General features: G+C 41.0%; 1 protein-coding gene across 1 annotated transcript in view; it reads right to left on the bottom strand.

Annotated features, from left to right (window-relative positions):
* The window catches only part of CSMD2 (CUB and Sushi multiple domains 2), a 1,002,961-nt gene that overhangs the window by 648,673 nt on the left and 328,125 nt on the right, over positions 1 to 26,163 (bottom strand). Inside the window, exons 4-5 of the mRNA XM_040422265.1 lie at positions 15,340 to 15,534; positions 12,162 to 12,369 (exon numbers count right to left, since the gene is read on the bottom strand). Of these exons, the coding sequence (XP_040278199.1) occupies positions 12,162 to 12,369; positions 15,340 to 15,534 (403 nt within the window). The remainder of the gene's footprint in view (positions 1 to 12,161; positions 12,370 to 15,339; positions 15,535 to 26,163) is intronic.

The raw sequence follows: 26,163 nt of genomic DNA, 5'->3' as shown, positions 1-26,163 counted from the left end.
GAATCAGTACCCGAGACAATAGGGCGTCCCGGGGGATCTATGAGGGTCTTGTGAATCTTGGGCAGCACATATATCACAGGAGTGACTGGATGTGCCACCTCAAGAAATGCACAAAGACCCTCATCGATAATGCCAGCGGTCAAAGCCTCCCTCAGACACCTACGTATGATACCAATGATCATAAATTTGGGGTCAGAGTCAAGGGCTCTATACACCTGTGGGTCCCCCAGTTGTCGCATGATTTCATACACATACTTGGTGGTATCCATCACCACGACCGCACCCCCCTTATCAGCCGGTTTCAGAGTGAGGGTGGGGTCGGATCTAAGAGATTTGAGAGCCTCAATCTCAGTGGTAGTCAGATTGGGGTATCTGAAGTCCAGGTCCCCCGAAGAGGATGACCGGAGCTCAGAGATCCCACGTCGGACAGCACTGATGTAAGCCTCCACTGTAGGTTCATTAATTACCGGTGAAAAATTGCTCCTTTGAAATAAGTTGAGAGACCCCAGTGTGAACTCGCTCATCTGGGGCCTCGCAACTACATCCCTTTTGTGAAACCATATCCTTAATTTGATACGGCGAAAAAAAGAAAACAAATCAGATTCCAACTTAAACCAGTCTATGCGTGCACTGGGACAGAATGAGAATCCCTTAGATAAGACACTCACTTGGGTGGAGGTTAATTCTTTTGAGGATAAATTGACAACAGTCATTTTCTCTGCCCTGTCATTATCTTGGTTGCCACGAGCCGATTCTTGTTGTTCCGTAATCTGCCTGGCCCTTCTGTGTCTGCGACCACCTCTCCTAATACATCGCCGCGTCTTTCCGGCATCTGTGGACCCTTGTCTAAAAAAGACTGCTCGTCATTTGAAGGTGCCTGGGTTGGTTTTCTCCGTCTCCTCACGTCCCTTTGTTGGGTATTGGATAGTCTCTCATTTTGCCAATTATAGACGTTACCTCTTTTATAATCATCTACTGGATCCATAAGTTGGGTAGTTTGAAACCCCACGGATTAAATATAGAATATAACTTTGGGGATGTTCTGTGAAGGTGGCTTGCCTCCATGGTTAGGCTGGGTGTCACTTGGTGTCTCTGTTATACACTAAGAGAGTTATATAACTCAATTTTTTCATTTTCTTGCTTCAATAATGATGTTAATTTTTTCTCTTTCTCTTTTTTCTTCACATAGAGATCACGTACACTGAACTTCAGGAGGAATGGCAGGTTCGGATAGAGTGATCACAACATACCGCACAGGATAGGGCCGGTTTTTAGGTCTTTATTTTTTCATTTTTTCATTTTTTTATTTTTTGATTATGCATATATTTTATTTCTGTCTAGTTTGGCCAGCACCGTGGGATGAGTTGATTTTGACATAATTACCTAGGTAGCATAATTCTTCATATGTCAGATATATCAGTGGCATCTGTGTACCCACTAGAGGAGATCCCTCTCGGATGAGATGACAGCTCAGCAACCTGGTTGACAGCTCTGCACTATCCGCGGTTTCCGTGGGTATGACAGTTCTTCACCAGGGCGGTGCATGTGGACACCCTGTTTCGAGGGAGCCCACTGCCCTTCTGAGTATGCCATATCCGATATATTGTGGGTTGGATGCATTACACTGGGTAACATTAATTAAGGGCGTCTCTCCAGTGAGTAAGATGGCGCCGAGAATAGGCTCTTTTAATCTGAGCATGCGCCTGGAGAGGAGCGTTCCGGCTATGTAAGAAGATACTGAAGTGTCGACTGTGCGCCGATGCAGTCTGATGACGATCTCCTCCTTCCTCCTCCCTGATTGGTGCTTTGCCGAGCCTGCGCAATGGACAGTAAACAACGCCGGGCATACGGCGGGACACGATTTTTCCTGTGCTTTCGGTATGTTTGTTGTATCACCCCTCCTTCTTGCTTCCCCCTCTGCTAGTTATGACATGTTTAAACACACAGATCGATTGATTCTTATGTTTTCGATCGATAATTTTTCATTCACTGGAATTATAATATATATGGCATGGATGACTCATGTCTCTTCCGATTGTATTTTTTTTTGCACTTTATCATTATATGTCAACAGTATGTATTTACATTGCTTTAGTGTAATTCTGTCACAGTTTGTTCACACCCACTGGGAGGGATGTGATCACATGACTCACATGTTAATTGATTCACCTGTATATATTGCTGAGATTTGGAGTTGTTTTTATGCTTGAAAAAGGCTCAAGAGCACAGCCGAAACGTTGCACCTCTGGGTGATTAAAGGTTCACTTTTCTATATCCTACGGAGTGCCGCTCGTTTTTCCGGTATTTATATATATATATATATATATATATATATACACATCATGTAATCATTTACAGTATAATGTCCACTTCTCTGCCCCTCACACAGTATGATGCTGCCTTATGTACCTTTCACACAGTATGGTGCCCCTTATGCTCCCTCACCAAGTACATTGTAACCCCAATACAGTTTAATTCCCCCGTATGTGCCCCCAACACAATATGGTACCCATTTTGGTGCCACTGAACACAATATGGTGTCCCTTTAGTGTCCCCAGTATCTATCCAACATTACTATGATGATATGCTCTGGTGTATTTGGTGGCTAGGTGCAGCAGGCATGATGACATCACTTAATCATGTTTGCCAGCACCAAACTTCCTATCACAGAGTAAATGATACATCATATTCAAATGTATCCACATCCTGGGGAAGTCAATGCAACTAAAAGTAGTGCAGCTGTCGGGGGAACCAAGCTGCCATGGGTCAACAAGGAGCTGTTAAGTGATACATTTTGTTCAGTTCAGATGAAACATCCTAATGTTGCCATAGTCCCTTATGTGATATTGTTGAACTTAAAATCATATGCATGAAGACACAAATTCTGTTGGAATCAATAGATTATGTTCATTTGTTATATCTAATCAAAGCTATGACATAACTAGTTCCAAAATATTGCATATAACATTCTATTATAGAAAAATGAAAGACTCTTACAGAATGAACACTTCTGTAACATGTAATATGTTAGCAGGCTATACACAATAAATTAATGTGAGCTGAACCCACTTATTATTGCAGGTCAGGTCGAACATCTAATGTGTATGGGAGTCACAAGACTCTCCCATGAATACAGATGTAAAAAAAAAATGGTGTCTTGTTAAACTTGTCTTGTTAATGGCTCCCAAAAAAATCATGATATCTTGTAATTTATTTCACCTATGCCAAAGCAGGCGTACCATTACATTTTGTTATACTAAGGAAAAAACAACTAGTTATTACTGTGTTAATTATTCTTGCAAACTTTCATTAGCCCCGAGCAAGAAGCTACTCTCATTAGTAAACATAAATCATATAATAATAGCAGAAAATTTACTTTGCGAAAACCCAACTTACAAAGCTAGAACAGTTAAACTGGTCTACAAATCAGGATAATGATACAACAATGTGCCACTTAAACCTTTGGTATTTAAGCTTTTATTCCTAAATCCTTCCAATGGCAAGTGCTCCCTCAAAGAAAACACTTCATTAGACAAAGGAAATTAATTACGGTTATGAATTGCTGGGAATATGGAAGCACCTGATACAATTGTATTTTAGAATCATTGTGTCAGTGACAAGACTGGAAAGTACAAATACATTTGCCTCTTCATATTTGTTGACTATATACTATATATTCCCAGAGAAGAGGCTATGAAGACATGTAAATATAGAAGTGCTTTTTACCAGGAATGAATGATTCATAGGTTTGCAATTCTGCATTTGTTCAACCAATCGTATAGACAGAGACAGAAAAGAACGTATGTAAGAGCAAGAGATTGGATCTGTCTTGTAATTAGAGTCCTTCACACAGTTTGTGGAAAGGTAAGGATGGACACATCTGTCCACCTGAATGGGCCATCTCAATCTCTGGGCACTGTAGAGGTTAATATGGCTGCAACAGATGTAGTTATGCCTATGATGAGGAGGCAGTTAACAAACACCCATAGGCAGTACTACTGGTGAATCTTAGCATCCTACATAATTGGCCAGGATGCAGAGTTGGGCTGAAAGACTTCCAATCATGGAGTGGATGTAATAAAGTCTAATTTCTACATATAAAAACAAAGCTTTATTCTTTATTCTGGAAAGTACAAAAACATTTCCCTCGTCATATTTGTTGACTCTAGGCTTCATGTACCCATACTATATATTCACAGAGTAGACTAAGAGGCTATGAACAATTGTAAATATAGAAGTGCTTTTTACCAGGAATGAATGATTCATAGGTTTCCAATTCTCAGTGCATTTGTTCAACCAGTCATAGAGCCAGAGACATAAAAGAATTCATGTAAGAGAAAGAGATGAGATCTGTCTTGTAACAGTACAGGTGCTTTGTTTTTATGCGAATTCTCATATTTCTTTCTTTTTCCATTTAGAAAAAGAATAAATGCATTCATTTTCAGACCAATTTCCCCTAGAGGCTAAAATGGACATTTATTAGCTACAAAAGCAGCATAGGCACACAATGCATTTTAGACCAAAGAGCCTTTTTGCATATTTTGATGTGCGCCCGTGTTTTTAAATGGAAGTAATCATTGTCCTTTTAAAGTAAAAAAATATCTTTTTCATGTCATCAGTTAATTTAACTGTGAAGAATTAAAGGGCAAATTTATTTTTCATACCTTCCACCAAGGTAAATATAAGGATTGGGAGAGCGGCAAGTGGACTTCATAGGGTCCCACGGGAAAGTAAGGAATAGATCCACCAACTTGTAACCGAACTTTAGTATGCATATAGAGTAGATAGTAGTGTTACGGCAAGTATCAGATCTTCTGCACAAAGCAGAATCCATAGTAGATGCACTGTGCAGATGATATAAGGGTGTCCTCAGCAGGCTTTTTTACCTATACCTACAGATGTGTCCTTCCTTACCTTTCCACTTGTAATTAGATATCCCAACATGAGTAGCAGGAGTTGAACAGCTACCAAAAAAAGAATATTACTCTGTTAGGCGTTGTTTGAGTTATATATGTCTGTGTGAGAGTGCATTGAGTTTCTATCTTGAGAAATTAGAGTCCTTCACACAGTTTGTGGAAAGGTAAGGATGGACACATCTGCCCACCTGAATGGGCCATCTCAATCTCTGGGCACTGTAGAGGTTAATATGGCTGCAACAGATGTAGTTATGCCTATGATGAGGAGGCAGTTAACAAACACCCATAGGCAGTACTACTGGTGAATCTTAGCATCCTACATAATTGGTCAGGATGCACTGCCAGAGTTGGGCTGAAAGACTTCCAACCATGGAGTGGATGTAATAAAATCTAATTTCTACATATAAATACAAAGCTTTATTCTATTCTCCTGCAGGTTTAAAGCCTTTCAGTCATACCATGACAGTGTGTCCCAGACCACTCTTCTTGCCCATTTTCACCCGCAGTTTTCCATTGCTTGATGATCGAGGGACTGGAGCAGTCAATTCTAATCAAATTTACTATGCTCCACAAATTTGTTCCATTCACTAATCCCGTTATTATATCACCCTATAGTGCACCGCGTGTTATAGTTTACATTCTAATTTACAAAGTCTAAGGCATCGAGTTTGGCTGATAATGATATCGGCAATGTATTGTACAACGTAGGCGTTATAGCACGTCTTTCTCATGGTCGTAATTGTCTGCAATTGTAAACTACACACTCCAACATGCTGTGATAGCCATGAAAGAGCACTTTCTATAGAAAATGGCTCTTGCATTCACATGGCAACCATTTGGATCATTTCCTGCAGACACATTTAAATACAACAAGCATGTATTATCAATATGGTGCCAAAGAAGTATTCACCTCACAAGGAGACTTCAATGTAAATCAAGATACCTGCATGGCAAATGATAAGAAAACGCCACACAATAATATAGCTGTACATATTACAGATTATAGATTTGATGCAGCATATGAAAATATATGATTAAAACCAGTGATGAGCAGCAGGGACAATATTCGTATTTGCGATATTTAGTGAATATTTGGGCGAATATTCGTCATATATTCACGAATTCGAGAATTTGTGATCTCCAGTCATTATTATCTTGATTGCGAAAATCAGCAATCGGAAAATTTGCGATAAAAATACAATGCTAAAATTCGCGATCAACACTAATCCTAAAGTCAAAGATATTGCAGCCTTCGCATTGGCCCTCAAGCTAGAAGCAGTGAGGGATCATGGGTTAAGATAAAAAAAAAATCTAGAATATTCGCGATTATGAAGATATAGCAATATATTCTAGGTATTTGCGAATTCTCAAAGTGCCTATATTCACGATAAAAATTTGTAATTAGAAAAACCGCATCCATAGAAATATAGTTACTTTACAGTTTTCACCTTTGTCATACCCTTGGTGTTATGATTTACTTGCTGTGTGACTTAGAATAGAAAAAGCCTTGGGGATGTGAGCCTATATTTAGCAGGTTTATATCTGTCGGTGTTGACACTGTGCACGTTATCCAGATTATTTCTTTATGAAGGATGCACATTTTCAGCACAATAATTATAAAATGTGATGATCTCCACAACTACGTTTCATTATGATTCACTAGACTGTGCAATGACAGTGCCTGCCTAAGGCCATATAATTATCACCTGCTATAGCCTCCACATATTAGCTTTATTTATGTCTTCCAGTCAACTGGAAGAAACAGAACAAATCTTTAAAGTGATGCATAGCCATTGTTCAAAGTGACTCAAAGACCAATCTGCTTTCATTTCTAGGCTTTCTCCAGCCAGAAAACATGACAGCTTTACCAGGGGAGATACAACTTGAGCTGAAAAACAGTCAAATCATGCACACTTGAATCACCAAGGGGTCCACTGCTGCAGGGTCTTTGCTCCTTTATTTTACATCTAAGAGTTTTCTCAAAGCCACAAAAGAGTAAACAGTTAAAGAGAACCTGTCTCCATGAAAATGCAATGTAGTTGGCAGGCAGCAGGTTATAGAGCAGGAGGAGCCGAGCAGACTGATATATAGATTTGTTAGAAAACTTGTAATTTATACATTTTAAATTCCTGCTCATTCTGGGCTTCGAAGTGTAGGAGACTGTCCTATCAGTGATTGACAGTTGTCTCTGTATACACTGTCATAGAGGGGAGGCTGTCAATCACTGGTAGGACCTCCTCCTTCACTTCAAAGCCTGGAATGAGCATGGATATAAATGTATAAATTGCAAGTTTTACTGAATCTTTTCTGACAAAGCTATATATCAGTCTACTCAGCTCTTCCTGATCTATAATATACAGCTAGCAGATTGCACCTCATTTTCATAGTGATTGGTTTCCTTTAAAGCAACCTTTCACACACACAGTGACCTAAAAGCAAGGGGTGAGCATTAAACTGACACTGGTCTACTCTAAAGTGGATTGAGGTGGCAATGTTTTTGAAGGTGGCCATACACATTTGTCACAAAATGCTTCACCAATAGCTATTTCTCTGGTATACCCCATACACTTGCATGCTCTGCCATGCTGCATGTATTATCATTAGGGCTGCTTGTAGATACCTCTGGTGGTTTCTTAAAGGGGTTGTTCTGACATTCATGTTGATGACCTATTGTGAGGATAGGTCATCAATATCGGATCGTCAAGGGTCCGACATCCGGCACCCCTGCCAATCAACTGTTTAAAGAGGAGGCAGTGCTCCATGCAAGCTTTTACTGGTCATTTTCTCCTGTGGAGCAGTGGCATAGTGTAATTACAAGTACTCCCTACAATCAAGTGAATGGGAAGAATACTTGTCATTACTGGGCTGTGTAATGAACAGGAGGCAGCGCTCACATGGAGGGCCGCCTCCACTCCAAACAGCTAATCGGCAGATGTGCTGGGTGTCAGATATTGATAGGTCATCAATATAAATGGCAGGACAACCATTTTAACTTCAGAAGAAGAAATTGATCTGGTATGTTGACTCTTCCTGCAATTAGCAAAAGCAAACAAATGTAGGTCAAAGGCATTGAATGGATGAGTTGCCTTCTCCATGCCGAAAAGGGCACTATTGCAGCGTTGCACTGACTTACATAGGCTGTTTCTGTCATGTGTGGTATGATTTGACCTTGTCTAGTGTTATATAGATGTTCAGAATCTCAACTTCACATCTAAAATAAACCCCCTGTAGCTAAATCATGTCAATAGCACAGTTCCACCATGAACAGTATGCTAATGTAAGGGTCATCATCTCATGATATACACTACCATGCACTCTTCATATATATATATATATTAATCGAGTGCTTTTGCTCCATTTAATCACAAACACCAACATTAACTTTCTCCATAAAATGGTCTTTATCTCCTCCCTTCAGCATTTCGAATTTTTCTCAAATGTCTATTTTATATCATGTACAAAGCAGGGTATGGGCCTTAGGATATGATTGTGCTGTATTATAGAGTATCCAGTCACTATTAGAAATTACAAATTAATAAAAAAGTAAAGATACTCAAAATACTGACAACGAAGAAACCTCAAATGCAAAGATTCTAGTAATGTGATCAATTTAAGGAATATAGAACAAATCTATATCTGAGATCACTTTATATATGAAATCCTTTTTTACTGAACACCAATATTAAAACATGTAATTAACATAAGTAGCATAGCCCTGGTCCAATCCATTAATAACATGTTCCACTGGGCCATCACATGCATAGTTGGCCTCCTATTCACACCAGATGCATTTAAGTTTGGTCCAACTGACTGCTATTCCTAAGGGTACGGCCACATGGCCAGGTTTCTAAATGCAGTTTTGGAAGCCAAAATCAGAAGTGAATTTAAAAAAGAGGAGATATCATATATAATTATATTTTCTTTCCTTTTAAGATCCACTTTTGATTTTGACTTTCAAAACTGCATCAGGAAACCCGACCCTGTGGCCGTACCCTAAGTGTCCATGAAATTGCTTATCAACATACCAAAATAGTGATACAATGATTTAGGGTTGCACCGGGTATCAATTTACTTTTGTACCGGTATCAATTCAATACCAGGATTTGCCATCTACCAATACTAGGCTGCGCTACTGCGCAGCCTTGTATCAGAGAACATGGAGCGCGCTGTCATAGAGGTCGGGTGCCGGCTATGTGATTCTGCTGCCAGCACCCGCCTCCTGTATTTGTATTAATGGTTTGAAAACATTGGTGGCCCAGTGTGCCCCCCAATCTCCCCAGGATTAAATTATTGGTGGCAGTGGCCACAGGGTCCCCTCACCTCCTCCTCATTGGTGGTGCAGTGGCAGTTGTGATCGGAGCCCCAGTAGTGTAATCCTACTGAAGCCCTGGCTGCCATGGTCAGCTCCCTGCTGCTGTGTGTACTATGCACAGGGCAGCAGGGAGAGTGTGAAGTCCTATTGACTCTAATAGAGCTCTGTCAGGGTGAGTAGGACAAGGAATTAAAAGATCCCAGGTTCTAGCCCCTAAGGGGGAAATAGTTATTAAATAAAAAGTAAAAAAAAAAAAAGTTAAAAAACCCCACCAAAATATTAAGTATAAATCACCCCTTTCCCAATTTTACAGATAACATTTATAAATTTATAAACAATAAAAAAGAAATATATTACATATCGCCACGTCCGAAAAGTCCAAACTATTAAAATATTTAAAAATATCTCCTATGTGGTTAACGCCGTAACAGAAAAAAAAAAAAAAAACTGCGTGATTCGCCATTTTTTAGTCACCTTGGCCCCCCCAAAAAAAAGGATAGGACTGTTCATTTATGGGCCGGATGTTCCATAAAATGCGGAATGCACGCGGCTTTTTTGGTGTTTTATTTTTTTCTCGTGGTATCGAATGTTATTGAATATCGCAATACTGTTTTATGGTATCGAAATCGAATCAAAATTTTGGTATTGTGACAACCCTACACTGATAGAATATGTCCAGCATATATCAGTCATAACTACAGGCTGGACATATCATTTTAATATACATCACTATTTTGGCATGTCGATAAGCAATTTCATAGAAGGCCCACTGTGCCTGTGATGGGCCCTATGGTACAAGAGGTTAGTGGATTGGATCAGGACTGTGCTACTTATGTGCCTATAATATGTTTTAATATTGGGGTTCAATGAAGGGGATTTTATATATAAAGTGATCTCATGTATGGATTTGTTCTATAGTCTTTAATTTGGTCTTATTTGATCACATTACTAGGATCTCTGCATTAGTGGTTACTTGAGTGCCAGTATTATCTACTTTATCTAATGCCTTTCAAGTTTAATTAGATAAAATCCCATGTCTCATACAGTATATCTGAACTCCATCTCCATATGCCGTCACTGACATATCAACACTTCACAGTCCCAGCAAGAGGCCATCTTTCTCTCCAGCCTTAAACATACATTTTATTTCTCCCATCAATTCCCATATACTAAATCTGACTCTGCTGCATTAAATCTTTAACCACAACCATATAACCCTTGTCTGCATTTCATGTACTGTATACTATGCTTACAGCTAAAAATGTCTGCATCTCTTGTATATGCAGCATTTCTATCCTGGGATTTTCTTTCAGTGCTATTTTTTTGTATACAGTATTTATGTCTTGAGGGCTGAACTTCTTTGTTTCTCCCATGCGTCTTCCTTGCATATCTACTTCTTATATATTGTGTCTATTGTTTATGTTAGATATCTATTTTCTATGCTTAGATATCTATTCTTCCTGACTTCCCCAAATACAGTTCTGCAGAGCACGCATATGTTCTCAGTAGGAGGGGAATAAGCTGCTGTCATTTAACAGCCCTATCCTTCTTTTCCTTGTTACCTGCTGTGGGAAGAAAGTCCAGACACCCCCTACATATTAAATAGTGGGCTGGTCCAACAAAAATCTGCAGATTTGATGGAAATACATAATGTGTATGGCCAACTTAATGCATGTACCATCTCAAACTCTGCAATGTATGCAGGTTATCTCTCTGCTCAATTTGTTATCTCTGTTATGTGGCCTCACTGACTCATATTTAAAGAGCATTTTACACAAGCCGATGACTGGGAATGAATGGTCATAGGAACGTTCATTCTCCCAATCATGGTCACGTGTTAACATGGTCAAAAAGCATCATTTGACACCAGGCCATAGCCCCATGTAAACAGGGGTTGTGCTACCAGCAAATGAAAACTGTATGGGGACGATCATATTAACTATCATTCCATACTAATGGTTGTCACGTGTAAACTGCACTTAACAAGCGCTGATCGATGTGCTGTATATACAGTTGTTGCTTGTTAAAGGGGCAAATTTTGTAAGTCTGGTCTTGGGCATAAATCAGCTTAGATGAGAGTTCAGTAGATGTCAGAGGAGTTCCAGAGAACGAGCCATCAGATAACTAGTCTTACAGATTTATCACAGAACATCTTTCTGCAGCTGTTATGTATTGTGAGATATAGATACTGTAGAAGCCAATCATAGAAAAATGTTTAATAAAATCTATTGCATAAATCTTTATTAGCCCCAACTACATGAAAATCAGTAATAAAAAATGGTTTCAAAGATGTGGGAACCGCACCTATTAGTCATTTATGATATTTTCTGTTGATATACCATATGAAAAGCATCTGTATAAAGCTTGTATTAATATATTGTATTCAATTCACTTCTCAACATAGGTCACTTAGCTATGCCCACACGATCCTTGCCTGTCAACCATCACATCTCATTGGTGACTTCTGTAGGTCTTACAGATATATTAAAAAGTCAGTTGGCTTAAAGGGGTGTCCAACTTTGAAATAGGTTTTAAATACCCTTTCACCACTCCCACCCAGTGGGACCTGTCAAGCAAAGCACACACCTGCTCCCCGATGCTCAATTTGTGTTCCGTGGGTCCCCTCTGTTTTCACTGCGCTTCAGTCCCCACACGTAAACCTGCACAGATTTGGTCTCAGCGGTGATGTGCCACTCCAGTGGCATGTAACTGCAATGACATGCTCCTTGGGCATATGTCATTGCTGCAGCCTGTCATTGCACCTTAATCCCCGTTTACATGCAATGACCAAAGTGCATTGAAGACAGCTGTGGACCCATGGAGCAGGAACCAAGCATTGGGGAACAGATACTGTAAGTATGCAGTTAATAAAAATAATTTGTAAAAAGCAATATGTTTTTCAGTCGGTAATAACAGCAGAAGTTTCGACCTACCAGAGTGATGAGCCTTCTGTTCCTGTGACTTCCAGATAGTCATATGCATCTTCTAACTGAAAGTCTGTGAAGATCAAGGCAATTGTATCTCCAACCTCTGCAAGGATTGTCCATGTGCAGTCAGCATTATTATTGTATTCCGATGGGAAATGAGGACTTGTGATGATTCCACTTTGGCCTCTTAAAGTTCCTCCACATGCATCGTCCGCTAGAAAAAAAAATACGTATGGATTTTTAAAGATGCATTTAAAACAGTAAGAACATACAGTATTTTATATTATTGCTGACTAAAACATATTTACACCAGTTGTGATTGACTGTAGATAGATACAGTCAGGTCCATAAATATTGGGACATCAACACAATTCTAAGAGTTTTGGCTCTATACACCACCACAGTGGATTTGAAATGAAACAAACAAGATGTGCTTTAACTGCAGACTGTCAGCTTTAATTTGAGGGTATTTACATCCAAATCAGGTGAACAGTGTAGGAATTACAACAGTTTGCATAGACATCACCAGACGCTGGGTTTCATCCCTGGTGATGCTCTGCCAGGCCTCTACTGCAACGTCTTCAGTTCCTGCTTGTTCTTGAGGCATTTTACCTTCAGTTTTGTCTTCAGCAAGTGAAATGCATGCTCAATCGGATTCAGGTCAGGTGATTGACTTGGCCATTGCATAACATTCCACTTCTTTCCCTTAAAAAACTCTTTGGTTGCTTTTGCAGTATGCTTTGGGTCATTGTCCATCTGCACTGTGAAGCGCCGTCCAATGAGTTCTGAAGCATTTGGCTGAATATGAGCAGATAATATTGCCCGAAACACTTCAGAATTCATCCTGCTGCTTTTGTCAGCGGTCACATCATTAATAAATACAAGAGAACTAGTTCCATTGGCAGCCATACATGCCCACACCATGACACTACCACCACCATGCTTCACTGATGAGGTGGTATGCTTAGGATCATGAGCAGTTCCTTTCCTTCTCCATATTCTTCTCTTCCCATCACTCGGGTACAAGTTGATCTTGGTCTCATTTGTCCATAGGATGTTGTTCCAGAACTGTGAAGGCTTTTTTAGATGTCGTTTGGCAAACTCTAATCTGGCCTTCCTGTTTTTGAGGCTCACCAATGGTTTACATCTTGTGGTGAACCCTCTGTATTCACTCTGGTGAAGTCTTCTCTTGATTGTTGACTTTGACACACATAAACCTACCTCCTGGAGAGTATTCTTGATCTGGCCAACTGTTGTGAAGGGTGTTTTCCTTACCAGGGAAAAAATTCTTCGGTCATCCACCACAGTTGTTTTCGGCGGTCTTCCGGGTCTTTTGGTGATGCTGAGCTCACCGATGCGTTCCTTCTTTTTAAGAATGTTTCAAACAGTTGTTTTGGCCACGCCTAATATTTTTGCTATCTCTCTGATGGGTTTGTTTAGTTTTTTTCGGCCTAATAATGGGTTGCTTCACTGATAGTGACAGCTCTTTGGATCTCATCTTGAGAGTTGACAGCAACAGATTCCAAATGCAAATAGCAGACTTGAAATGAACTCTGGACCTTTTATCTGCTCATTGTAATTGGGGTAATGAGGGAATAACACACACCTGGCCATGGAACAGCTGAGAATCCAATTGTCCCATTACTTTTGGTCCCTTAACAAGTGGGAGGCACATATGCAAACTGTTGTAATTCCTACACCGTTCACCTTATTTGGATGTAAATACCCTCAAATTATAGCTGACAGTCTGCAGTTAAAGCACATCTTGTTCGTTTCATTTCAAATCCATTGTGGTGGTGTATAGAGCCAAACATTTTAGAATCTTGTCAATGTCCCAATATTTATGGACCTGACTGTAGATAAACAGACAGACAGACAGATAGATAGATAGAAAGATACATAGGTGGATGGGTAGACAGATATATAGACAGATAGATATTAGATAGATAAATAGATAGATAGATATATAGACAGATATATATTAGATAGATAGATAGATAGATAATTCCTTCATTCTCATGATATGCTCATGCCTGCAGTCTTCCCATCACGATATAACCATATGATCTGATGTTTCTAAACTCCAGTGTACTATCATATGCTAGCATTTTAGTAACATTGAATCCCCAGGCACTGTAGTGTGAACACAGGTTGTACAAGTACTTAGATTAGTTTCTTTAATATTCTCATGGGCAGATGAGGGGAAAATGGTTTGCAGGTCCCAGTGTGACATTTCAGTAAAATGTGTAGTCACTGCTCCTGTGCAATCAGCCATTAATTGCTGGAGAACCTGAGATTGCAGAATTATGTGTATTACGAAGTGAGCATCTTGTGATACTGATATTATACTATATACTTATATCCTTAGGAGACTAACCATACTTAAAGGTTAGAGAGTATAAGCTAGGTCGAGGCACTCCCAATTCTTCTTTTATAGGTGGTCCTGTAGTGAGCAAGGACATGGTATAGACTGCATAATTCATATAGTTAAAACGTGTTTTCTGTCATTTCATACTTGGAGGAAAATTTGCGGAAATAGAAAGGTAGAATTGCACACACAGAAGCATGCAATGAGATTAAAACTCATTAACAGGTGGGAAATGACTGCACCAATATGACTAAATAGGGGAATAAAATAAAAAATGTCATAATTTATGACTCCTGGGCCCTGATGTTAGATCTGTAACAGGTCCTTTCACCCACCATATATAATACTAGTGCCCTCTTATGTTAGCCATGGGCCTTGAGACCCAAGATCCAGGTCACTGCTACTTCTAAACCCCCTTTAGTCACAATACTGCCCCATGGTTTGTCAGGACAAATAATTCTGGCAATAGGTTCCCTTTAGATGATGATGCAAGGTCAAGATTTTTAAGCTAAAAAAAAAATGGACAGGACAAATACAAAACTAACATTTATTAAAATTGAGACCAAGAGTTGAAATCTATGAATATGCTTTATGCAAATATGTTTTGGCAGGATACAAACTACCTAGATCAGCTCAAGTAGACCATCAAAAATGAATGTGATGGCAGGAGGCAGGAGGAGTAAAACCTATGCTGGGCACGAAAGCATACAATCAGATACTGTCATTCCGGATAAAACATTGCTAACTTAAAATGGCTTAACCAAAATGACAGGACAACGTTTTATAAAACAGGTTGACAAATTCACAAGCACATACTTCTACAGGTGGGAAGAGGAAAGTCCCAAGAGGCGCTGTTCTGGGAGCTTGAAACGCAGGTTAGCAAGGCATGTCCTTCAAGTATATACCCTGCATTGCAGCTGTAACGGACCTTGTCCCCCACGTTAAATGATGTCCCCTGTTGCAGGCCGTTCTGTAGTCGTCCAGGATTTCCACATGTGTGGCTTGGCAAGACTGTTAACATAGAAAATTTCACAAAGGGTCACACAAAAATCAATCATTTGTACATAAAAGAGAAGAAGAAGCTGTTAATAAAGACAAGTAGCATTGTAGAAGACACATTTGAGTTATCCTCACAACAGTCACGCCCTGATGTACCATATACAATTCCACACAAAGAGCATTGACCTGAAGGATAATTGCATTTATACACATTTCAATTTTAATAGGTTCATAATCCTAAATATATACTGTAGGTATGACCAGTGGCGGATTACAATAGGGACGTTCAGGTGGGGGGCCCAACGCCGACCCGAACGCCCACATACTGCGGCGGGGCACGGGAGCGCATAGCTCCCTGTCCCGTCGCCGATCACTGCCATAGGCTTCAGGCCTAGTAGGCCTGAGGCCTATGCGGTAGTGAAATCCCGACGCAGGCGGGCGTGATGACTTCATCGCGCGCCTGTGTCGGGAAGCAGCACTGTGACGTGTGCACGCCTGCCTCATCCCGCCTTCCTCTGCGAGCAAGCGCCTGGCCCTGGACATAGGTGAGTATTTAGCTTTAAATTTTTAATTTTTTATTTCATGTGCCTACTTTGGGGGACATGTGAAGGGGACACACAGGAGGACATATTAGTGAAGAGACATTGAGTACATCGGGGGGGAAATGTGGGGGCTGTGTGGGGCCAAATTATTATGGGAGGGACTACTATGTAGGGGCAAATTACTATCTGGGGCAAATTATTAAGGGAGGGACTACTATGTGGGGGCAAATTACTATATGGAGCAGTGTGGGGGCAAATTACTATGTAGGGGCACATTATTATGGGAGGGACTTCTATGTGGGGGCAAATTACTATATGGGGTAGTGGGGGGGCAAATTACTATGTGGGGGCAGTGTGGGGGCAAATTATTATGGGAGGGACTACTATGTGGGGGAAATTACTATATGGGGCAGTGTGGGGGAAAATTACTATGTAGGGGCAGTGTGGGGGCAAATTACTATGTGGGGGGAAATTACTATGTGGGGGCAGTGTGGGGGAAACTATTTTGTGGGGGAAGTGTGGGGGAAATTGCTATGTGGTGACAGTGTGGGGAAATTTCTATGTGGGGACAGTGTGGGGAAATTGCTATGTGGGGACAGTGTGGGGAAATTGCTATGTGGGGACAGTGTGGGGAAATTGCTATGTGGGGGCAAATTACTATATTGGGCAGTGTGGGGGAAATTACTATGTGGGGGCATTGTGGTGGAAATTACTATGTAGGGGCAGTGTGGTGGAAATTACTATGTAGGGGCAGTGTGGGGAAAATTACTATGTAGGGGAAATTAATGTGTGGGAGCAAATTACTATGGGGGGATTACTATGTGGGGCAGTGTGGTGGAAATTATTATATGGGGGTGTTGCTATTGGGGAGGCACTGTAGGGGCAATTATATTATTTTTGGGGACACCATACAGGGATTATTGGAGGGTGTTATTATTACTCGGGGCACTCTAGGGGACATTATAGCTGCTGTGGACACTATAGGAACATTTGGAGTAATTTATCAAACTGGTGTAAAGCAGAACTGGCTTAGTTGCCCATAGCAGCCAATCAGGTTCCACCATTCATTTTTGACAGCTCTTTTGGAAATCCAGTCCTATTTTACACCAGTTTGATAAATGACTCCAATTATGTATATTAGGGTCACTATTTTTTCAATAGTACAGTACCTGGGGCATTGGGGAGCACAACGGGCACAGTATTGGGAGTGGCAGCAGGATGACACTGTGGGGACACCAGGATGGGGAGGTTGATGGTAGAATTGAGAAATCTAACGTGTCTGTGTTACAAACTGTAGAGACGAGATGTGGCAGAAAGAATTTGCCATGGTGGTCTGGGTCAAATGGAAGAGAAGAGGAAAGAGAAGGTCTACATGACAGGAGATGTCACTGGATGTAAGAGGTATGTGGTGCTGTATTCTCATCTATGTCTTTTTTATTACAATTATACGTATTTTAAATTTGGCGACCGAATCTTTCAGTTTAGGACCCAATTTGGGGTAATTTGGGATATTTATTTTAGTCTGAAGATGTCATATGGCCTAGGAAGAGACTGTGGCGCTCATGAAGCACCGCAGCCTCTTCATACAAAATAAAACTAAACTAAAATGGAGGGGGGGGGGGAAGGGGGCCCAAGTTGGATAGACAGCCACGGGCCTATCATGCACTTAATCCGCCCCTGGGTATGACATGTATGAACATTTTGAATGCTATTATATAACTACGAACATGTATCTAGAACTTGGTGCTCCTGAGTCATATATGACTCTACTGTTTATTGATACCATTTTGGAGGTGAAATGAAAAAACGATGAATCGGCTATTTTGATTTTGTTAATGGAGGATTCTGGTAATTTGAAGTCATCCATATGACTACTAGATTCATGGGGTTCCTACCAAAGCCCAAGAGAAAAGGGGTCCCATACCATGCAGGGCCCCCCAAAATGAGCAGAGCATCAGGTCAAACATGATCACTAGAGCAAATCAAAGTATCCAAAGTGAACTTTAATCCGAATTTCAGGAAAAATTTGATCCTAAACAAATTCCCCAAATTTTTTTTTCCTAAATGCTGGCTGAAAATAAAATAAAAATATATTCACCTCATCTACCTGCTCACAGAGAGGACATCTGCTCCTGTCTTTAATGAAGAAAATTAGCAAAGGAGCCGCAGTGAGTGTGATGACCTCACTATGTGATCACTCTAGACATGCGTGGTGACATCATCACGCTGGCTGCAGATGCTTTGCCAGGTTTTCTTTAATCAAGACAGGAGTGGACAGCCTCTCTGCAAACAAGTGGATGAGATGAGTATAATTTATTTTGCGATCAGCATTGAACGCGGCATCTGAGGAATTAAATGACGGGGGGGGGGGGCAATTGTTATTCCACGTCATTGCGCCCTCTACATACAATGGAAAATGATTTGTGATTAAGTAATTTACAAATAAAATTTCTTGTTGAAGTTCGGCGAAGCAGCCAAATCAAATTTTTCAAAACTTTGGTCATCACTAGTCCATTTATCTCCATGGGACCTGCAAAAAGCGAGTGTTGTATTTGTCTATCTGCGGCAGTCTCATAGAGGTGAATGAAATGGGATCCCCCATTGTCGTAATAGGTGGGGAACCCAGTGATAGGTCCCTCACCCATCTAATAGTTATCGTGTCCTGTGGATAGGGGATAATGTCAAATTACTAGAATACCGCTTTAATTCTTGCATACTGCCAATCTGAGTGCTGATCCACTTCATCTCAGCACAGTTTTCCTTGGAGAGCGAGCAGAGAGGAGCACTGACTCATACATATACACTGAGCAGAGCCAAAGGAGCACAATGCTTAAGGTAGTCCTTGCCCCTTTGTTTCTGTGATCACTGTAGGTCTCAGCACCAAGAACCCCACTGATCAAAACTAACGGCAAGCCACTATGACATGTCAACATTTTATAAATTTCACTGTAATATTTTTGGTTCAAATGTCTAACAATAAACTTTTAAGAATAGGGTACAAATTTACTTGCATTTTATATTTACAGTATTTCCATATATCAGCGTGATTGATCTTATTACAGACCATTGCATGGACAGAAATATGAAATTCCCTACCATTGCAGAATACAAGCTGCCATGTAGAGCAATTGTTTTGTTTTTGTGATGCAGAAAAGACATATGGATTTTGAGTTCATATTAGGACCAATTATCATAAAATGAAAATTGCTGTTATACGGGAAATAGTATTGATGACCTATCCACATGATAGGTCATCAATATCACATTGGCGGCAGACCAAATCGCAGTAACCCACGGATCAGCTGCACCCTCCCAGGTGCTTACCAAGCACAGTGTTTTACATTGTATAGCTGCTGTGTTTGGTATTGCAGCTCAGTTCCATTGACTTGAATGGGACTGAGCAGCAACAAGGCTATGTGACCAATGTAGGGTGATGTCACATGGCCTAGGAAGAGGCTGTGGCACTTATGGAGCACCTGGTCTCTTCAACAGCCGATTATGGGCGTCCCGTCGATCTGATATTGATTAACTGAAGCTCAGAAGGGACCTGGGAGCAGTCGCTGTACTTCACCACCCTGGGCCCCTGTTAGAGCAGCTGCCTTTTCCTGCATCTAAAGTCAGGTCCTGAGTCCTGCCCTTGCACTGCACTAATCTGTTTCTGACCTGACATCACTGACATTGCTCCACCTCTCCCCACCTTAGTTCTGATGATGGACAGTGATTGACAGTGACCAGCATCAGGATGGTCAAATGTGGGCAAAGCTAACATAGCTCTGCACCTTTTACTAGCCCCAATTTCTGCAGAAAAATTATGTAGTAAGTGGTCAGAATAAAACTTAACGTTTAATTAGAATATTTAGAAAAATAGGTCCCAAGATAAGAGATATCAACAAATTATATAAATATACAGTCGGAGCACCATGGCGGTATGCCAAAAAGATGTAAATAGTGCCAAAACCAAATATACACCAATGTGAGATGCTCGGCGGCACCAAGATAATAACCGGTTGGTCCTACCGCTCAGATGGGGTGCTCCAGGATCAGCAATTGTCCGGCCGATGTTAATAGATGTGCACACCGTTGCTGACGGCAATTGCGTAACACAGGGTGGTTAGCAGAACTGCCTGGCCCTAGAAATACCCTAGAACCCTACACTGGCCTATGTGACCGGATGACGGTGACCCGCCACCAGTCACCTACAGGAACCTCACCCTGGAATTGTGCGCCCTAGAAAGCCCTTGCTTACCTGGTCCCTACATGCATGTTTCGCTGGGAGAGATGAGTAACAAGCTCATCAGGGGAAACACGGGAGCTTGGGCTGAACCTGTGCAGGGTGCACTGACAATAATGTCAGAGGTGCGCTCTGCACAGAGACAAAATACACCACGATCCAGATATAGATCTAAGTGGGCGAATTAGCTATGAGGGGAAAGGGGGGTCAGGATATAGAGCCCCTCTCCTAACAGCTCACTGAGACGCATGGGCTGATGTGGCGGGTCACTGTCATCCGGTCACATAGGCCAGTGTAGGGTTCTAGGGTATTTCTAGGGCCAGTTCTGCTAACCACCCTGTGTTACGCAATTGCCGTCAGCAACGGTGTGCACATCTATTAACATCGGCCGGACAAATGCTGATCCTGGAGCACCCCATCTGAGCGGTAGGACCAACCGGTTATTATCTTGGTGCCGCCGAGCATCTCACATTGGTGTATATTTGGTTTTGGCACTATTTACATCTTTTTGGCATACCGCCGTGGTGCTCCGACTGTATATTTATATAATTTGTTGATATCTCTTATCTTGGGACCAATTTTTCTAAATATTCTAATTAAACGTTAAGTTTTATTCTGACCACTTACTACATAATTTTTCTGTTTGACTCAGGTGGTCACCCTCATTATCTAAATTGCTATTTTGTCCCCAATTTCTGCAGCCTCAACCTTCGATGTCCAACATGCTGAACATAATTTGGATTGCCACAGCCCCTCCAGTGATGTGAGTGGCATGAAAACTGAGGTTACATTTAGCTTTTCCTGACTACTCTCATGTCTCTGCACCTGCAGTACAGTAGGAAAGCTGGGTAACATTACATCATGTAACGTCACCCAGCTTCCCTGCTTTCATGCATGGCAAAAGTGCAGAGGCATTAGAGTATGGGTAGTGAGGGGTGGGGGGTGCTCATGTGTCATGTAAGACAGCAGGAAAGCTGGGTGTCTATATACACTGCTCAAAAAAATAAAGGGAACACAAACAACACAATGTAACTCCAAGTCAATCACACTTCTGTGAAATCAAACTGTCCACTTAGGAAGCAATACTGAATGACAATCAATTTTTACATGCTGTTATGCAAATGGGATAGACAACAGGTGGAAATTATAGGCAATTAGCAAGACACCCCCAATAAAGGAGTGGTTCTGCAGGTGGTAACCACAGACCACTTCTCAGTTTCTATGCTTCCTGGGGGATGTTTTGGTCACTTTTGAATGCTGGCGGTGCTTTCACTCTAGTGGTAGCATGAGACGGAGTCTACAACCCACACAAGTGGCTCAGGTAGTGCAGCTTATCCAGGATGGCACATCAATGCGAGCTGTGGCAAGAAGGTTTGCTGTGTCTGTCAGTGTAGTGTCCAGAGCATGGAGGCGCTACCAGGAGACAGGCCAGTACATCAGGAGACGCGGCGGAGGCCGTAGGAGGGCAACAACCCAGCATCAGGACCGCTACCTCCGCCTTTGTGCAAGGAGGAACAGGAGGAGCACTGCCTGAGCCCTGCAAAATGACCTCCAGCAGGCCACAAATGTGCATGTGTCTGCTCAAACGGTCAGAAACAGACTCCATGAGGGTGATATGAGGGCCCGACGTCCACAGGTGGGGGTTGTGCTTACAGCCCAACACCGTGCAGGACGTTTGGCATTTGCCAGAGAACACCAAGATTGGCAAATTCGCCACTGGCGCCCTGTGCTCTTCACAGATGAAAACAGGTTCACACTGAGCACATGTGACAGACGTGACAGAGTCTGGAGACACCGTGGAGAACGTTCTGCTGCCTGCAACATCCTCCAGCATGACCAGTTTGGGATTGGGTCAGTAATGGTGTGGGTGGCATTTCTATGGAGGGCAGCACAGCCCTCCATGTGCTCGCCAGAGGTAGCCTGACTGCCATTAGGTACCGAGATGAGATCCTCAGACCCCTTGTGAGACCATATGCTGGTGCGGTTGGCCCTGGGTTCCTCCTAATGCAAGACAATGCTAGACCTCATGTGGCTGGAGTGTGTCAGCAGTTCCTGCAAGACGAAGGCATTGATGCTATGGACTGGCCCGCCCATTCCCCAGAGCTGAATCCAATTGAGCACTTCTGGGACATCATGTCTCGCTCTATCCACCAACATCACGTTGCACCACAGACTGTCCAGGAGTTGGCAGATGCTTTAGTCCAGGTCTGGGAGGAGATCCCTGAGGAGACCGTCCGCCACCTCATCAGGAGCATGCACAGGCGTTGTAGGGAGGTCATACAGGCACGTGGAGGCCACACACACTACTGAGCCTCATTTTGACTTGTTTTAAGGACATTACATCAAAGTTGGATCAGCCTGTAGTGTGTTTTTCCACTTTAATTTTGAGTGTGACTCCAAATCCAGACCTCCATGAAAAATTTGATTTCCATTTTTTTATTTTTGTGTGATTTTGTTGTCAGCACATTCAACTATGTAAAGAACAAAGTATTTCAGAAGAATATTTAATTAACACAGATCTAGGATGTGTTATTTTTGTGTTCCCTTTATTTTTTTGAGCAGTGTATATGTATATTGTATATAAGTGGTGACTGTGTATGAATGCATCCATGTATGTGGTGACTGTGTGTATGAATGCTTCCATGTATGTGGTGACTGTGTGTACAAGTGCGTCCATGTATGTGGTGACTGTGTGTATGAGCACATTCATGTATGTGGTGACTGTGTGTATGAGCGCATTCATGTATGTGATGGGTGCATGTATGAGTGTGTCCATGACAGAACTTTATAGGGAACCAGTAGCTGCAGTACTTGTGTTTATGTAGGGTAAATCAGACATGCCTATTATAATTGCAGTGCAGGTTTAAAGGGGTTGAGTTAAATATCAACTCAGCATTTGTAAATGTTCAAAAAAAATAAACCCATGCTAAAAATTACTGTAAAATAAATAAATAAAATAAATATAAAAAGTCACAAAATAGCCATATGAGTGAGGTTTGTACAGGAGGAAGGGGGGGGGGGGGGAGAAGAAGTGTGTGTGGTGGCATTAATATAAAAATTTCCTATGGCACCCAGTCAGTTCTGGCTACTCCTCTGAGCAGCTGTTTACTGTATTGAGAAATAAAGAAAGAATGGCACAAAGAATTCAAAGGGTCAATGTTAATGAGAAAAAAATGAAAGACTGTAAACATTACAACAAAACATCTAAACGCTATGATCAATATAACCTAAGAACCTCAATGTACAGATCTGAAAAAGGACAATAAATAAAAACTGATGAAAATTGTGATAAAATATAATTGAAATCATAGTGCCAAAGATAGTGAAAACAATCATTACTTCTTGACAAATGATCAGCTTCTTGTGACTATTAGTGATGTGACATGTATATAAACTCATAAAATAAAGTGAGTGATGATCCCCAAGGTGTTTGAATCCCCCTCCCACCCAAAGAAGCTTCAGATGGATCACTGTTAGCACCAGCAACAGATCATAAATAAGCATAAATCAATAATAATTGAGACCATACCAACACACGATCCCATAGCTCCTAGCATGGTCCATTATGCTTTCCACTAAGCTTTCCTTTAGTGCGTTCAGAATTTAGAATCTACTTTAGCTGTCTAAGGTTTCCAAGAACACAAAGCACAAAGAACTCAAACAATAATTGTATTATTTCAATCAAATTCTTAAGCATTCCTTAACCCCTTTAACCCCGGGCCTGTTTTCACCTTCCTGCCCAGGTCTTTTTTTTTTGCAAATCTGACATGTGTCACTTTATGTGGTAATAGCGTTGGAACACTTTTACTTATCCAAGCCATTCTGAGATTGTTTTCTCGTGACACATTGTACTTCATGATAGTCATAAACGTGAGTCAATATATTTCACCTTTATTTGTGAAAAAATCCCAAATGTACCAAATATTTAGAAAAATTCAGAAATTTTCAAATGTCTATTTCTCTACTTTTATAATAGATAGTGATACTTCATATAATAGTTATTACTTTACATTCCCCATATTTCTACTTCATGTTTGGATCATTTTGAAAATGACATTTTTTTTTTGGGGGACGTTAGAAGGCTTAGAAGTTTGGAAACAAATCTTGAAATTTTTCGGAAAATTTCCAAAACCCACTTTTTAACCGCCTCACGTCCGCCCATAGACTATAAACATCCTATGGGTGGACGTCTATTTCTGACAGCACGTTTTAAAACGTCCTGTCAGAAATAGCAGCTGCACGCTAATCGTGCAGCTGCTGATCGGGTTGCCCGCTGTCAGTGACAGCAGAGCAACCCTAAGACAAGGCAGGGACAGTTCCCAGGTGTCCCTGCCTTCACGATAGCTGCAGACACAGCGCTCACCGAGCGCTGTGTCTGCAGAGAAGGAAGCGCTGTGCGCTTCCTGTTCCGGCCCGGCGATCATGTGACCGCCGTGACCGGAGAGTGCAGGGGCTGTGTGAGGTCTCTCAGAGACCTCGATCAGCCCTGCTCTGAGGCTGTACAGCGCTGGATTGCTGCTGTACAGCCTCTATAGGGGTGCATTTGTCCTGTAACTGGGGCTACTATGTCAGCCCCAGTTACAGGAGAAATCAACAGTGAAAAAAAAAAGAAAAAGTGAAGTAAATGTCCCCCAGAGGTCTTGTATGACCTTATGGGGGACGAAAAGTGTAAAATAAAAAAAATAAAAAAAAAAGGTTGAAAATAAAAAAATAAAAAAAAGTTTCACATGTAAAAAAAAAAAAGTCCCCAAGTAAGGAATGAAAAAAAAAAGTTAAAAATAGAAAAAATAAAAAAAGTATACATATTAGGTATCGCCGCGTCCGTATAAACCAGCTCTATAAAAATATCACATGACCTAACCCCTCGGGTGAACACCGTAAAAAAAAAAAACTGTGTCAAAACAAGCAATTTTTGTCACCTTGCATCACAAAAGGTGCAACACCAAGTGATCAAAAACGCGTATGTCCCACAAAATAGTACCAATAAAACCGTCACCTTATCCCGCAAAAAATGAGCCCCTACATAAGAAAATCTCTCAAAAAATAAAAAAACTATAGCTCTTAGAACATGGAGACACTAAAACATCATTTTTTTGGTTACAAAAATGCTATTATTGTGTTAAAGTGAAACAAATAAAAGAAAGTATACATATTAGGTATTGCCGCGTCCGTAAAAACCAGCTCTATAAAAATATCACATGACCTAACCCCTCGGGTGAACACCGTAAAAAAAAAAAAAAAAAAAAAACGGTGTCAAAACAAGCAATTTTTGTCACCTTGCATCACAAAAGGTGCAACACCAAGTGATCAAAAACGCGTATGTCTCACAAAATAGTACCAATAAAACCGTCACCTCATCCCGCAAAAAATGAGCCCCTACATAAGAAAATCTCTCAAAAATTAAAAAAACTATAGCTCTCAGAACATGGACACATTAAAACATAATTTTTTTGTTTCAAAAATGCTATTATTGTGTAAAACTTTAATAAATGAGAAAAAGTATACATATTAGGTATCGCCACGTCCGTAACAATCTGCTCTATAAAAATGTCACTTGACTGAACCCCTCAGGTGAACGCTATAAAAATAAATAAATAGAAACCAATTTTTTGGTCACCTTGCCCCATAAAGTGTTATAATGAATGATCAAAAAATCATATGTACCCAAAAATAGTACTAATAAAACTGGCACCTTATCCCCTAGTTTCCAAAATGGGGTCACTTCTTGGGAGTTTCTACTGTAAGGGTGCATCAGGGGGCTTCAAATGGGACATGGCATCTAAAAACCATGTGGAGTTCCTTTTCTTCTGCGCCCTGCCGTGTGCCCATACAGCAGTTTATGACCACATGTGGGGTGTTTCTGTAAAC

This window comes from Bufo bufo, chromosome 3, assembly GCF_905171765.1.
Source record: "Bufo bufo chromosome 3, aBufBuf1.1, whole genome shotgun sequence".
In the NCBI taxonomy this organism is placed as follows: domain Eukaryota; kingdom Metazoa; phylum Chordata; class Amphibia; order Anura; family Bufonidae; genus Bufo; species Bufo bufo.
The sequence above is the reverse complement of the archived record's forward strand: the minus strand, read 5'-3'. Positions and strand labels throughout refer to the sequence as shown.